Source organism: Lolium rigidum, chromosome 1, assembly GCF_022539505.1.
Source record: "Lolium rigidum isolate FL_2022 chromosome 1, APGP_CSIRO_Lrig_0.1, whole genome shotgun sequence".
Taxonomy (NCBI): domain Eukaryota; kingdom Viridiplantae; phylum Streptophyta; class Magnoliopsida; order Poales; family Poaceae; genus Lolium; species Lolium rigidum.
The window spans coordinates 3820207-3836574 of NC_061508.1; the positions used below are offsets into that span (position 1 = coordinate 3820207).

Consider the following 16368-nt stretch of genomic DNA (forward strand, 5'->3'; position numbering starts at 1 on the left):
CGAGAACCACGCGCGGAGGTCAAATCGGGCAGAGGCCGAGGTCAGGTCAGGCCCTCCTCCCCCGTCGGACCCCGCATTTCAAATTTCTCCAGCCCCCATCCTGCGCTCCGGCCACCTTTACACGCCCAACGGCTACGCCGCCGCCCGATCCACCCTCCCGCCGCCCTCGCCGACCAGGCCCCCGCTCGGCACGACCGCTCCCCGCGCCATGGACAGCGACGACGAGGAGATGCGCGACGCCTACTCCTCCTCCGTCGAAGGCGGGGACGACGGCGACGGAGGCGACGACGAAGCGGGGTACGAGGGGGCCCGGGAGGGGCTGATGGTGATGGAGGTGCGCTGGTTCGAGGTGGACCTCGACTACGAGTACGACGCGCCCAGGTGGTTCGACCTCGCGCAGGAGGAGGCGCCCGTCGAGGCCGCCGCCGCCGAGATGTGGTTCGCCGCCGCGCCCAGCTACCCGCCCTCTCGTACGTCCCCGCCCACCCCATCCACCCCTCCCTCGCTTCCACATTCCTCCTAATTTCGTACTACTATTCCGTTCTCCTTTCCCCGCCCGCGCGCGTGAGGGACGATTATTCATCCGAGAAAGGGGCCCCGGTCGAGCCGGGGCGGTAGATGAATTTGTGTGTCTACGCTAATTCCGTCCGCGCTCGCAATGTGCTAATCGATCCTTCATGCGGTTGTGTGTCTATGCTAGACGAATTTGGTGGATTAGGAAAGTGGGCCATCTCGTAGGATCTTCGTAATTACTCTGATTCTGAAGGAGCCGCGGATTCCCCGCTCTCCCTTGCGTCGCCATTTCGGGAAACCTGTGACGCTTGTTCTAGGGACATGCATTTATTGTGAATTCCCGAGCGCTGGGGCCCGGGGGCAATTACTAATAAGATGGACATTTTCAGGCCACCATGCTTTATGGCATTCTGGAACTCTAGGAACCCCAGAGCTCTAGTCAATGCTGCATCATGTCAAACATTCCGGTATCACTTACAATCTATTATTCTCCTGTTTTATAACCTCAGAAGAAAAGTTCTTATGCTTGACAAGTTGGTTAACTGAAGCTCATTGGGTTGTCTGCCGTTCCATGTCCAATGGGAATTATGAGTTGTGTATAGTCTACATATATCCACATCTAGGGGGACATTTGCAGCTTGCAACTACACTTAGCGTTAGTAAGTTGCACCCATTCTTTCTGTGCTATGGTGCAATCACCTTGATAAAACTTGGATATGATGGCAGAGATATTTTTGTTCTATTGCTTTTGTCGTATATGTGGACTACTCAGATTTATGTGGCGCATAAAGATTGGCGTGGGAGTTGATGCATCTTTGTTCAAAGCTTTAAGTTGTGTGTTAAGTTGCAGAAGATGTTTTTGGTTACTTGTATAGTTTTAATATTAAAAACTGAGCACAAGGATAAAACTACCGATAGTGCTTGGTAAAGGAGACTTCACTGAATTATGAAAAATGGGACATGTGCAACTACTAAGTATATTTGTTGATCTACACGTAAATATTACCTGCTTTACTATTAGCACATTTGGCTCTTCAATACTTCTCTTTATAAATTTGGTACTGTGTTACATTGCCTAAATAATATCACTAATATTTTCTCTTCTGTTTGAATAGCTTTAATTGCTATGATGCTGGCTGAAGATCTTGGGTTGCCGAACCTAAGAAGCATTGCAGTTGCAGAAATAGATGCTGTGCATTGCTCGAAGCCGTCGCAAGGATGTTCCGGTGCAGCTGAACAAAGTATGTATCAATCACATGTGCCAAATGAAGGTACTAGTCAGCTAAATGCTTGTATCTATTGATTTTCTCGATTCATTCAGTTGTCACCTACATATATGTATATTGGGATGGAGTGTTTGCCTTCTATTTTTTCGTTCATCTCTATCTGTATTACTGTCAATAGCGAGCACTGCATGTCCATTAAGCTGATCAAATGTTGTTCATCGTTCTGTAATTTAGCCTGACATGGTTCTGTCTTTTGACCCATTCTTTAATGAAAAGTAATTGACTTGGTGTAATTTATGCAAAATAGGACGGATACCATGCTATGGAATATCAAAAAATGAAAGAAAACCTGCCACTCGAAGTATTGTGAAGGGGAATTTCTCCAAGGGGTCCACACTGATGAAGCCTACAGCCAGTCAATTAGCCAGGCAAAACAGGCAACATGAAGTGAAGAATGTCATGCCGTATGTACTGCGGTGCCTTCTGCTAACTGATATTCTGATTTCTTTTCCTGGGGTTGACTATAGAAGTTGTTTCTATGGTTTATCCCTTTATGGGCCATCTGCTGGTTTTTAGCTTTAAATTTATCCTGCTACACTTGCAATATTTATACGTTTGTGCTTCTCATGTGTTTTTATTCACCTCTATTCTTGATTTAATACCACTGGCCATAACAGTTATACCAACATGTTTGTTCAAACATTGCTGCATTAACAAGTGGTGTTACTTCTCAGGCTCCAAGCTCTTTTTTAGTGTTCTCTTTCTCACATTTTTTTTCTTGACCATTGTCACATCTACTTTTCTTAACCTTTATACTTAATTCATTTTAAAGAAATATAAAGTAGACAAATGATGTTTTGTTTGTTGCGAACACCATGAAAACTTTTAAATTTCCTTTGTTTCAGGAGTAAAAAGTCAGTTGGAGTGAGAAGCGAGGGGAGTACCATGAGCTCAAACGATTGCACTAACCAAGCTGGTAAAAGGCAGAAGTTAGAAAAAGGCCATCTCAACAAGGTACGTTTCTCCTTCCTTTGGGGAACATGAATATGCTATGTTTTCTGGGGAATTTTGGGGTTTGTTTTGACTTTCGAGCCCATGTTTTAGTCTGGGGACATTTCCTTCAGTTCCTTCTTACTTTTGAGAGAACATGGTCATATTTCGTATAAACTAGTTTGGAATGCTTATTCAATTCAGCACCTAATAGTCATGATATCAGCCAATTCATTTTTTGAAGTAGCTGAGTAAGAATTTGTAAATTAATAAAACCGGGCGGACGAATTTTCCATCTTGAATCAAATATGTAGTATTTACAGTAAAAAGTCTTTGTTTATTGGTAAAGAATCAATATACTTTTAATGTCGATTCGGGATTGGCAAGTGCAGTTTTTTCTTATGCATTTAGCATGAATAAAGTAACTGGCACAACAAACAATCCTGTGGTTTTCTCAACGAAGTGGCAGTGTCATTTTGCTTGACCTGTCAGCTTAAGTTTGCCAACAGCCTCTTCCCAGTCTTTACCCTCTGCAAGTGGTTGTCATTTTTTCTGTACTTGGGAGCTTCAGTATTGGCGCAGGGAAAAGACTTTTGGTTGCTTGAACAGAAACTGACATTTAAGTTCCCCGCTGAATCCAGGATGAACCACTGTTTGATTTGTTACTGGAAGTACCAAAAGTCACAGGACTTTTTTTTTCAAAAAATCGTTAAAGAAGAAATCTAAAATAATCCATGACTTGAACAGAAAATCCTTTTATACATATGTTATCGATAAATGGCATCTCTAGTATTGCTGTTAAAGTCTGTAGCAGGAAAGCTGGTTGTCTAGTATATGCCTGGGGGCTTATGTGCAGACATTGTGCCTCTGGTCTTCATAGTTGAACTTTTGCTTTTTTATCGTTAGACTAGATGTTCTTGATAACAGGAGGTGTTAGTTTGCATTACTTTTGCTGCATAACCATGTCACTTCTTTTACTGATGCTATATTTTTAATGCTGGTGCAGGTTGTTCCTACAAGTCAACATGAATTAATCCACAAGGCTCATGAAAAGGTAAAAGCATCCCCAAAGCAGGCAGTTATGTTGATGTATAAAAGATGCTTCATGCTTGTACCGTTCATTTATCCTGTAAATCCTGGATAATTTTCTAGGTGTAATATGTTTCTATTTCTCTCAAGCAACTTTATTGTTTCTTTTCAGTAGCTTACTTAATTTTCCTTCTGAAAATATAATAATCCATGGGGTGCAAATAGCCATAGCCCAATGGTTGTTGCACTCTCCTGTATACTGTCCAGTAAAGATTTTGCTGTTATGCTAAAAAGATGACGACTGCACTGACTTCCGTGTGGTATGAATGACGTGGGCCTCCAATTTTGCTTGATGTCACTATCATTGGTGCAGCAGAATGTTATGAAGAGTAGCTCTGATCGTGCCACTGGTCTATCTAAACTGAAGATTACAGTGCCGAGAGAACCTGAGTTGGCAACTAGGCTAAGAGCAGAGAGGTCAAGGATTCTAAGAGCAGTGTAAAGTCACTTTACTTGCTATTCTGTTTTGATGTTTGAACATAAGATACTTCTACTATGATAATTTTCACACCTTTACCTGGAATTTTCAGGCCAACTAACTCAAAGCAGTTAAATAAACGGGATTTGCAGCCTGCTCCTACGACGCAAGCAGCATTGACCAGAAAGGTGGGTTTCTGAACTATTGAATATATATGCATTCATGCTAAGCAGTCATATTAATCTCATTAGCACAGAATTATTCAAATTTGTGACATATTTCTGAAGAATACCAGTCAGAAACTCACACAAAGAGTAGCAAACCCTACAAAATTCTTCAAGTTAATATGTACTGACACATTTAAGGGTCTTAGAGGACCCTCATATTCCTTAGGAAAATTTCCCAATTATGGGAGAATTGGACGCATTTTATTTCTTATATTATATAGAAAAACAATCATGGTCTGAATATACTCTTAGTGGGAAACTGGAGACATACTTTCCAGTAACATTTCCTTTCTAGTAGTCCGACACTTCAGGAGTAGTTCTTCTGATGTTTTCTTACCCCCAGAAACAGAGAAAATGGAACGATTTGCAGGGTATATAAATATGATACTCATGTTCAACTATTCAGTGCGGCAAACATCATAGTGTGTAATTACGCTTGCTTTTTTTTTTTTGTCCTTGTTGCTTGTTCAGTATTCTGCCTCTAGTTTTGTGGCTAAAGCAGTTCAGTTTATCTTAATTTTCCTCTTGGCAGTAGAATCAGTGTAATGTATTAGAATAGGCACTTTCACATTACGGTGGAGGGATGCTAAATTTGCACCATGATGTATTTGTCTCTTTCTTTATATGTGTATATGTCGTTGCCACTCAAAAAGAGTAGCAGACACTACAGAATCCTGCCAGTAATATGTACTGACACACTTCAGGGTTTCAGGGAACCCGCATATTCCCTGAGAAAATTTCCCAATCATGGAAATTCAGCGCATTTTATTTCTTATAGTTTAAGAAAAAATTCATGAGTCTGTGAATATACTCTTCGTGGGAAACTGGAGATATACTTTCCAGTAACATTTCCTTTGTGGCTGGTCTGGTAGTCCAACACTTCAGGAGTGGTTCCACTGATGTTTCTTTACCCCCAGAAACAGATAAACTGTAAGGATTTGCCGGGTATATAAATTTGGTATATCAATGATTCAGTGCAGCCATACATCATAGCATGTACTTACCTTTGCCTTTTTGTCCTTGTTGCTTGTTCAGTATTTTACAAAGCCTTTTGGGCTAAAGCTGTTCAGCTTATCTTAATTTCCTCTTGGTAGCAGAATCAGTGTGATGTGCATTTCCAGATTAAGTTGGAGTGATGCTAAATTAGCTCCATGATGTATTTCTCTCTTTCTTTATATGTGTATATGTCGCCGCTGCTCAACATTCAACACTTCTCTTCAAGCAGGTCGTGCAACCATTTCGGGCCCATCAGCATGCGAATGTACAACATGCCACTGTTCCACCAAACATGCCAGCGTGTGCGCCTAACCGTGCAATTAATCTCCACAAGTAAGCTTGCTTCTTATGTTTCTTTGGTTCCAGTTACATTACCAGTTACCTATGTGATATTGTATTGCGAAGTCATATATATTGCCTACGATGAGGTAATGTGCCAATTTCTTTTGCTCTGTTGAAGCAATAATTGCTGTTTCTTTGTTGTCTGTTAACAGCATCGATAGAAAACCAGAAGATTCCAGAGATGGCACGTTTAAATTTAAAGCTCAGCGATTGGATAAAAAGGTATCTGTCCTGAACAGCTCTATGCTCATATCTGAGCTAATTTGGAGCACCGTATTGGCTATTGAACAGATATTTTGATGATAATTCCATGTTCTTGGTGTTAGTTGATTTTTATCAGACAGATACATACATAATAAATATAGGATGCTGCAGCATTTTTATAGTTTGTTCAGACAACAGCTGCAGTCAATGATTGTCCTACTTTCCTCCTTTAAACAGATATTACAAAGCAAAGGAGATACTGGTTTATTTCAAAATGCCAAAAGAAATCCTACAGTGCCTAAGGTAGCTTTCTTGCAATATTCTTTTCTCTGTTTCTTCTTGAGGTATCTATTTATCAGAATATCCATGTTTTCTGGTTGACAATCCTAGGAATTCAACTTGTCAACATGCCGAAAGAGCAAGCAGGCTCCATTATCTGAGCTCTTTAACAAGGTTTGTACTGATAGCACAAACATGGATTGCCTTCAAATTACTTCAATCTGATATTTACGCAAATTATTTGGGCAGCTTTCTTTAACCGCCGAAGGCCGCCGTGCCATGGACCGCCAGGCAGTTGAACGTCCAAATTACATCACCACCAAGGTTAGTCGCTCGTTTTCGTTTCATTTTGTATTTGCAATGCCCTTTCATGTTAATTCGAAGTGCTGAAATATCACCTTTTATTGCAAGGATTGCAAAGAGAACATGATTGGTGCCATTCGTTGCTAGCTCTGGTAAGTTGTTATTATATTTTAACTACCCAGTAAATTGTGGCTTGCGAATTTGTTTTTACCAAATTGCATGACAGCCTACCATTTTCTATACCTTTTCAGACCTACTTAGTCAAGAAGAATATTTATACCGTTCTGTTTGACAAAGGCTGATTCAGAATCTCATTTCTGCACCTGCACAAAGGTAACCATGTTTTTCTCGTTTTCCTGTGTATAGTCCCCCTCACTGCGTCTCATGATCAGCATGCTGCTTCCAGTTTATTCTCAGCAATATTACTTCTTATTTGTAAGGACAAGAGTGTCATTGCTAGTCGTACTGGTAGTATATCGATCTTACAGCATTATGATATCGAAAACGTGCAATTCAATTTAGTATGTTGACATCCTTCTCCATCTTGTAGGCTAGGCGTCTCTTTTGGACACTAGGACTCACAGGGGGTGGGCTCATCCTCCCTTTCTTCATCAAACAAGATGAAGCCATACATTATTTAACATTAAGGCACCCGGCGATCTATGGCGTCAGATAGTATGGTTGATCCCCGAGACCAGACAGTTTTTCCCCGTCTTGGCCTGTCGCACAGGCGTTGCTGCCAGCCAGCGTAACTTAATTCCTTATCTGCTCGTGGAGATCCCTTTTTGTACAGCTTGAGTAGAAACCCAGCCATAGCTCGTAGCGGGTGGTGTGGGGAAAGTGGCTGACCTGACCTGGTGGTGGTGTATCTGCCGTGGTTCTGAAGTTGTAAACAAACAACACCGCAATCATCTGGAAAGTCGTTCGCTTGGTGTCTCCAGTCCTTCTTTCTCTTATTATGGTCTGGGAAATGTCCTTGTGCTGCCTCCATTTTTCTTTCCAAAGAAGCCAGAACATACGTGTACTGTTGTTTTGGCCGATTCATCACAGGAATCTTGTTGCTACTTATAATTGGCAGCAGCAAGAATCTCTGCAGGTTCTTCAGAGCTTAATCGAGCAGTGCCGGCACAGTACTTTGCTCAAGGCAGCGAGCGGTCAAGCTCGGATGGAGCAGGCCGGCCGGCGGGGGTCCCGGGAGCGGAGACGAGAAGACACCATGTAACCTCACATCGCGCATCAGTCTGTCCCGTCACGAGCCCAGGAATAAAGCGTCGTACTGTACCTGACGGCACAGGAGCTGGCTGCCGGCGGCATGCATGGCGTCGTCGCTTCCAGTTCCAAATTCCTCGTATCCCGGAGCCGATCGATCGGACGGCACGGCCGAGAGCTGCTCACGGGCACGCGTCGGATGTCTACGCAGGCGAGCTTGCCTTGGTGGGAGGGAGACTGCACACCATACAGTGTCCGACTGTTCGTGTTTGGGAGAAGAAGATGCCGGTGGTGGTGCCCAGGCAGCCACCGTGCGCGCGCTATCAGCTGCACGGGAGCGGCACGCAGCGTTTCGACAGTTGTTGCTGTGGGATCAGAGGCTTTTTCATGCTTCAGCTCGACACCAGACCCAGAGCAGGCCATGGCATGGCAAGTCTCCGTCAGCAGCGTGAGAGGACGTGTGCTTTCAGCTGCAGAACACAGCTGCCATTGACTAGCTGACGAACGAGGGAGAGATCGGGCACGCCCTAGCTGGCTGGTTGGCTATGTATCCAAGGTAAAAACGTTTGACACAGCAACAGAAACCTACTGTGCACACTATCTGCTGCAAACCTGTTACAGTGTATTTTCTGTACAGATTATTCAGATTTTACACTACTACCATCTTACAGCAGATGGCAGGCATCCTGAGTTCCTATGAAAGAAAAATGTAGAGATATTTGAGGCATTGCAGCTCCACCATGTCCTACTCCACACATGCACTCCACTTAGTCATCTAATCAACTAATTAACCCGGTTTAGGGTTGGTCCTTGCATGTACAAAAACTTTAATAACTTAGAATGTCCTTAAAAAGTTTATTCTCAATATTTTTTTGGATGCACTCTAGAATGTATCATCAATTTTTTTTTTACTTTAAAACGTTTTTCTACTTATATTTTAACACAAATACTTATATGTCAATAAACAGATCATAGGAAAATAGTTGTTCTTACAAAAGTTATGATTTTTCGTAGATGCTTTATAGGGTGTGATTTACCTATTCATAATTTGTTCATACATAAGTTATACCCTATAGGCTATAAGGAATGATAGAAAAAATCACGAGTTTTGGATGAAAAATTATTTTCTTATGATTTCTTTAATTTGTCACTGGTAATTGATTTTATAAAACTACATAGGACTTTCTTTTAGCAACCATTGATGCTTCATTAGCAATTCCTAGTGTACATGCATAAAAAAAAATCATATTTGGATGCACACCATTTTTATGATTTTTCAAAGGTTCCAGATTTTTTTTTTACATCAGTTGAAGCATTGAAATGCGGGGTACATTACAATAGATTAGATCACCACCTAGTGGAAACTGCAAAAAATTCGTCAAAGGGATGGTTTGTGTAACACATAAAGTAGGAAATGGTGAAGCTATAATTTCCTCTATTTTGAGGATATATTTCCTCCTCCACGAATTGAGTGCGAAAGTTCGCCGGAACAACTCAAGGAGAGAAGGAGATATGCATGATGGCACTGCCAGCTACTGCACGCTAGTATCTGACAAACAAGCAGGACAGGGGAACAGGCATAAATACACATCAGCAGCTACACAGATCAGAGATTCAGAGAAAGCAACCACCACCGTACAGTCACAGTAGAGAGGCAGCGGAGCAAACTCATAAATACCGTAAACAAAAAAATCAGGGCAGCAGCATTTACATTGCACAATCCTGTGGATGCAGCAGGGCATGATGCTTCGCATGGTTCAATTCAATGCACCCCCAGGATCCAAAGAACTCATCTCGATCCTGACTGTATCTCTTGCCATCATCACAGCACATAAATTCTAGGGCTTTGAAGGTGCTCACGAGACATCTCTGAGCCTCGTTCTGATCCACCCTTGAATGCCCGAGAACTCGCTCCACGCAGCAATCCCAAATCTTGATTATGTTCTGACGAGACACTTCTAACACCCAATGCCAAGAAGAAAAGCAAAAAGAAAAAAGGAGGTGAAGAACAATGGCACTGTCCATACATCCATCTACTTCAGAGATCCTACACCTATTTTCCTGCACTGTGCTACTATGCTTTCTTAGCTTCTTACTTCCAGTTCTCTCTACCTTGGGGAGGAGAAAATTTTGGGGTGAGGATTGGTCATCACATTGTGTGCTTGGAAATGACCTCGCCGAACCGAACAAACCACTGCTCGTCCGAGGAGCTGTTGTCACCGATGTCTGCACCACCATGGTCCATGTCGGGCGTCGTCGCTAGGTAGCGGGTGTAGTCGACTGTTTTCGAAGCTGTCACGGGCTTCACGGCGGGGGCTGGCATGAGCGAGAGGAGCACCCTTGCGACCTCATGCATGGTTGGCCTGTCGATGGGGTGCCTCTTGGTGCACAGCAGGGCGAGCTGGAAGGCCTTCCGGACGAGGCCCATGTCCGTGCATGTCACCGACACCTCCGAGTCCACTGCCTCCATGACAGTGTTGTCATCAGCTCTTGAGAGTATCTACACGTAGACAGAGAGGGTCATTCATAAAAACCATGGCAGCAGATCATGCTAAAGTTTATAGTACGCTATAAGGATAATCGGATCATATTCTTATGAGTGACTTGCATCATTCAATAAAAAGAAAACAATAACCTGGTCTGAGGACTTCAGTGTGGGTCTGTGGGAGACTTACCAACTGATGCAAGTTGGAATCGTTGTCGACAGCCTTCAGCCCCGTGAGCAACTCCAGAAGAACGATACCAAAGCTGTATACATCAGATTTCTCATTCAGTCTGGATGTCCGGGCATACTCTGGATCAATGTAGCCAATGGTTCCTAGCACATAAGTGGACGCATGGGACTTGGCAGCAGGGACAGTTTTTGCGATGCCGAAATCTGAGAGATGTGCTTCAAAGTGCTCATCGAGCAAGATGTTAGAGGACTTGACATCCCTGTGGACTATGCGAGGGTTGCAGTCATGGTGAAGATATGCCAGCCCTTGTGCAGCACCAACTGCGATCCTCAGCCGTGTGTCCCAATCAAGTTTCACTTTCTTTGATGGACCTGAAATAGAAGTAGATGATAGATCATGAGAACTATACTTGTGAGACAGATAAATGCATGGAAGGAAACAGGGTAAATTAAATGTTAGTAATCCTAACCGTGGAGAAGATCCCACAAGGAACCATTTTCCATGTAATCATAGAAGAGTAGGTTTCCATGAGGAGAGAGGGAGAAGCCATGAAGGCTCACAAGATTCCTGTGCCGGATGCTACCAACTGTCTCTAGTTCAGTCTCAAACTCGCGGGCACCATGGTTATATTGACTGTAAAGCCGCTTGACAGCAATGGCCTTGCCACTCTTGAGTACACACTTATACACAGTACTTGAAGCGCCATAGCCTATGATGTATTTCTCACTCAAATTCTCTGTCAGCCTCATAATATCATCATAGGTGTGGATAGCCATGTCCATTTGAAGGAGTACTATCTTTGGAGGCCCTGAAAATTGTTAAGAAAAGCTGAGATTGGTGATTTGTAAAGATATTGTTCTGGCAGAGAATACATTTCATTGGCTTAGATGTACACAAACCTTGCACTGGTTTCTCACATGCTTTGACAAGTGGCTGTGGTCGATTTGTTTTATATATTGCCAATAGCATAACACAGAGTAATACGATGAAGCCTAAGACAATACATGCAATCCCCCACCGAGAAAGAACCACTGCAATATGAAGTATGTAAACACAAGTTTGAAAGCAAATGGAATGAAAAGCTAACTATTAGCTTATGACTTGACTACTACCTTTTGGTCCAGTAGAATTGCCGCAACTGGAGTCTTTACAGCGAACACGCAGCATTGGATTGCCCAAGAAGCTGCATTTAGGTATTGGTTAATATCAGCAATTATAAGATAGTAACAGAAGGGCATCAAAGGTAGTAAGGGTATTCAATACCTTTCCATCGGAAATTTTGAGAAGTTCCTAGCCGATGGGACATGTCCAGAAAGGTTGTTGTATGACAAGTTCCTGAAAAATTATAGTATCCATAAACTAAATGCAGGCTAAGTAATCACCAATACTAGATGGCAGAGCTTGCACACAAAACTTACAAGGTATTTAAGCTGAAGCAGTTAGCCAACTGAGCAGGTATCTCCCCAGCCAAACTATTGTTGTTAAGAATCCTTCATATGATAAAAACACAGCACGGTAAATACTTGGGTGATTTTGGGATTTTGAAGTTCATAGTTCATGATAATAGCACGACGAAAGAGAACTCACAAACTATCAAGGTTCTGAAGTTGGCCTAGTTCTTCAGGGAGATAACCAGACATGGCGTTGTTGGATATATCACTATCAATGTTAAAATTAGGTCAGACGATTATCATCACAAGATTACCACCAACAGAACGCAAATACACAACTGACAAGGGTGTTCACTTACATTACTTGGACGCTTCTCAAGTTCCCGAACTCAGCAGGCACAGAACCACTAAGATGGTTTTTGCTCAAATTCCTATATTCAGAATTTAGAACATTAGGAAATTAGATCATATATATGCGATGAAACATGAATTATAAGAGGCTGGTGCTGAACATACAACTCAAGAAGATGCTCAAGATCACCAATAGTAGCAGGAACTGGTCCAGAAAATCCATTGTAGGAAAGATCCCTAAGCCAAAATGAAGGAACAAGATTAAAATCATCAAAATAAAGTGGATACAGCATGACAACAATATCAGGGAATTCATGGCAGTACGTAACAAAATATAGATGCAGGAGTCTCCTTACAGTGTGTCCAAGTTGACGATATGACCAAGTTCAGAGGGGATCTGGCCTTTAAAATTGTTCGAGGATAAATTCCTGCAATTTATATATTCAAAAGAAGAATAAGATTTGAGATTCTTCTCAAACATAATTATGCTGCAATATGAATTAAGTAAAAAAAATGTAAGCAAAACGCTACAATTTCAAGTACTCACAAGTAAGTCAAACTCTCCAAATTCTGGAAACCAGCAGGGATAGAGCCGTTCAATCTATTGCCGTAAACATTGCTGAAGATGATACAAACACGATTAAGCACAAAGCGCAAAACTCTCCAGTTAAGTACCAACATAGATAATTGCTTGCTAACTTACAATTTGTTTAGAGCAGTGCATGAACTGATGTTCGTAGGAATAGGACCCTCAAGATTGTTGCTGGCAAGGTTTCTAGAAAAAAACTGCAATTAGTCAAGAATTACATAGATTAAAATGAACATTAATCAGTAAAATAGAACCATCCTTACAATTCAAATAGCTCTTCCAGTTTCCCAAGCTCAGCTGGAATTGTGCCCACTAATTCATTGTCATCCAGTTGCCTGTATGGAACAAGTTCTGAGTCTCACATAGTGTTTCAGACCAACTGAACTACATCATTATCCAAATCAGAAACAATCACTTACAGGTAGCTAAGTTTAGTCATGTTCCCAAGTTCTGGTGGTACTTCTCCAGTAAGTTTATTGCCATGTAAATATCTGAAGATGCCAAAAAATATTAACAGAAGAAAAGAATGCTGTTTCGGTGAAAGAACAGGTCTTACTGATGATACTAACAGTTTGCCAGTGTAGGATAGGTTGCCGAGTATCGGAGGAATGGGCCCTACTAGTTCATTTTCGCTCAGATCACTAAGAAAGAAGAATTGGAAACGAAAAGTCAGTATTGAATATTACATGAGCTAACACCTATAAGGTGTGAAGTGTGGTGGTTTACTCACAGAACAGCAAGAGCTTGCATGAGGCCAATCACTTCTGGAATTTTCCCAGTCAGTCTATTTCCTTGAAGTGACCTACGGAACGACAATGAAAACATTAAGCATAAGTCCAAATGTGAATAGAACAGTATATCACAGTAGTACGAATAGGCTAAAGTACAGAAGATTTGCTTGGAATTAGTCAGGAAGCTTACAGTGTGGCTACTTGAAGGAAACCTATATTGTAAGGTATTTCTCCAGAGATTTGGTTATACGAAATGTCCCTGTATTCCATAAATGAAGTTCACATAAATAACTAAACAATGAGCACCAATCATTTATTAATGAAGTCTTAAGAAGCAACATACAGAATCTCAAAGCTAGTGCAGTTCCCAATATTCTCTGGAATTGTTCCTGTGAGATTGTTGCCCCTTACATCGCTGCAGAATTGGAAGCAAAAGATCAGTGTCGATTTAGATCAGTTTGAAGCATTGCATCTCCATGTAAGCATAGAACTTACAAGTACCACAGGCCAGTCAGCTGGCACATGTCAGGTGACAAGGTTCCAGTCAGTGAATTACCCCTCAAACCTCTGAAGATCAAGAGGGCAAAAATGTTAGTAATATACTCTCTCCATTCCCAGATATATGACTACTAAGGTATAGTCTAGTTCTTACAGGTATTGCAGAACTTCATTCCAGTAGATGAGCCTTGGGATGTCGCCAGTAAGCTGGTTCTGCGCCAAATCCCTATTCCAAGAAAATACTTCCACATTTCATTAAAAAAAAACATGAAGCAGAACAGAAAAATGCCACGAAAATAGAAAATTTTCCTGTAGTATGCTAACCGCAAGACAAAAAGGTTGGTGCAAAAAGGAAGGCAGATCACCATGTTTGTCGAAGAATGCCAAAATAAGTAGAGTCACGGAGAAAGGAAACTCACAAGGTTTTGAGATTTGGAATTTGGGACAATGTGGAAGGGATGGGTCCCGTGAGCTGGTTGTTCTTCAAAATCCTGCAGCCAGAATAGAGAGAAAAAGAAACGTCATAACTCATGCATTCTAAACCATAAGAACTTGACAGCAATCCATAAGTTACAGAGAATCAAAAATTGTTTCATAATATATTTCTGCCAAAACATCCTAAAAAGAGATAAATGCAAGTAGAGTCTGATTCCTCAGTATAACCCAAAAACATCCCAAAGATGGGAGGAAAAGTGATCATATCTCAGAAAGAGATATGTCTCTACTAAAAGGTAGGCAAGAGAAACAAACAATAAAGCAGTGCTTACAAATCCTCAAGTTGCTTGAGCTTGGAGATGGAGAATGGGATGTCTCCATACAGCGAGTTGAAGGACAAATCTCTGCAGGGCACAAGAAGAGGCATAGGTCAATTATAAAATACTAACAAGAACCATGTATCTACAGCAAAAAGGTTGGAGCGGAACAATAAACGAAGACCCAGATTAGGTGACGTACAGATATTTTAAGGAGACGCAGTCCCCAATCTCATCCGGGATTTGGCCTGTGAGCTTGTTCCCCTTGAGATCCCTGGAACAGAGCAAAGCAAATCAATCATTAGGGCGGAGATAAACTAAGACTAATCGGCAAGCAAGCAAATCCAGGGGAGTAGTATACATAGGGTTAATAAAAGTAAAATAGTAAAGAAGTGTGTCTGTCACATCATGGTATGAAGGGTCAAATCAGATGGATATATTATAAAGAAGAGAGGAAGATTCATGTCTCGTCAAGTGCACAAAATCTCAAGCAGCGGATGCGAAGGAAGGGGGAGGGGTAGTCAGGACGCTAGTGGTCGGCAGTACTTACACGAACTGTAGGGTCTTGAGCTCCCCTATCGCCGGCGAGATCTCCCCTCCCAGGTTGAGATTTGACAGGTTCCTGTTTTTTTATTTAATCCGACAGAAGAACGCTTGTCAGTAGTAGTAATAATCATCTAGCAAAACAAAGATGGTAGCAGATGATTGTTTACTATGCAAGGAAAACCATAGAAATCCCCCAAGAAAGCACATTTACTGAGCAAGCGACATGTTTCCGAGAGCAAAGGAAGGAGGGAAGGAAGGAGCAAGAACCGAAACAAGAACTGTGCTGCCGCTGGTCGATCGAAAAGCTTGTTGAGAAAACATGGAAGGACAGAGGGTGCAGTGGAAAGAAAGCAAAGCAGAATCCTTCCATTCGCGTCGCAATGCCAGAGGAGCACGCCAAGAAAACAGAGCAGCAAAGAAGAAGCGGCAGACGAAGAGGGGGAGGAGGAAGAACGCACAGGGCGAAGACGGCGAAGGAGGCGTTGTCGCAGGCGACGCCCCGCCAGGCGCAGTGGTCGCGCCCGCCGTCCCAGTCGGCGAGCGCGTTGGCGGCGTTGCCGAAGCCGGCCTTGACCGCCATCAGCGCCTCCCCGTCGCCTCCCCCCTCGGCAGCCGCCGACAGCCCAAGAACCACCACCATCATGAACCCCGTCGCCCACCGCCGCCGCCACGAGGAGGACGACGCCATTCCGAGAGGCCGCGCGCGCGCAGCAGGAAAAGCGACCGCTTTCCTCCTGCCGCCACCACCTCGAGCGCTGGCTACCGAACCAAGAACCGACCCTGGCCGAGGAAGCTACGACGGAGCCGCTCCCGTTCCCATGTCTGATGGGCAAGCAGGCAGTTTGTAGATGGGGGAGGGAGGGAGGGGGGCTGGCAATGTATTTGTCGTGGCCGCGGTGGAGGCGATAGGCGATAGCGACGTGACTGTCGTTGCTTTCGGGGGGCAGCCGCTGCGCAGCGCTGCAGAGCGAAGCAGAGGTGCGATGGTGGTGGTGCCACTGCCAGGAGAGAGAGGGGTTAAGGCTGGCGCGGCGGGGCC

At 43.0% G+C, this 16368-nt stretch overlaps 2 protein-coding genes across 2 annotated transcripts; one reads left to right on the plus strand and one right to left on the minus strand.

Moving 5' to 3' along the window:
• The first annotated feature begins 208 nt into the window (after positions 1-208).
• LOC124666328 (protein TPX2-like) lies at positions 209-7241 on the plus strand. The gene is made up of 15 exons (XM_047203672.1): positions 209-470; positions 1629-1773; positions 2039-2203; positions 2645-2753; positions 3736-3783; positions 4135-4256; positions 4349-4424; positions 5689-5792; positions 5954-6023; positions 6243-6308; positions 6396-6458; positions 6534-6608; positions 6696-6739; positions 6839-6920; positions 7138-7241. Exons 1-13 carry the CDS (start codon positions 209-211, stop codon positions 6732-6734), a joined length of 1344 nt encoding a protein of 447 aa, XP_047059628.1. The 3' UTR covers positions 6735-6739; positions 6839-6920; positions 7138-7241.
• A 2118-nt stretch (positions 7242-9359) lies between these two features.
• LOC124703274 (LRR receptor-like serine/threonine-protein kinase SIK1) lies at positions 9360-16017 on the minus strand. The gene is made up of 26 exons (XM_047235504.1): positions 15788-16017; positions 15334-15405; positions 14986-15057; positions 14799-14870; positions 14451-14522; positions 14186-14257; positions 14029-14100; positions 13877-13948; positions 13724-13792; positions 13533-13604; positions 13372-13443; positions 13222-13293; positions 13066-13137; positions 12917-12988; positions 12761-12832; positions 12570-12641; positions 12379-12450; positions 12222-12293; positions 12059-12130; positions 11890-11961; positions 11735-11806; positions 11584-11654; positions 11371-11502; positions 10941-11279; positions 10472-10842; positions 9360-10296 (listed from the first exon to the last, which is right to left on the minus strand). The coding sequence occupies exons 1-26, from the start codon at positions 16015-16017 to the stop codon at positions 9946-9948; spliced, it is 2931 nt and encodes a 976-aa protein (XP_047091460.1). The 3' UTR covers positions 9360-9945.
• Between the last annotated feature and the right edge of the window lie 351 nt (positions 16018-16368).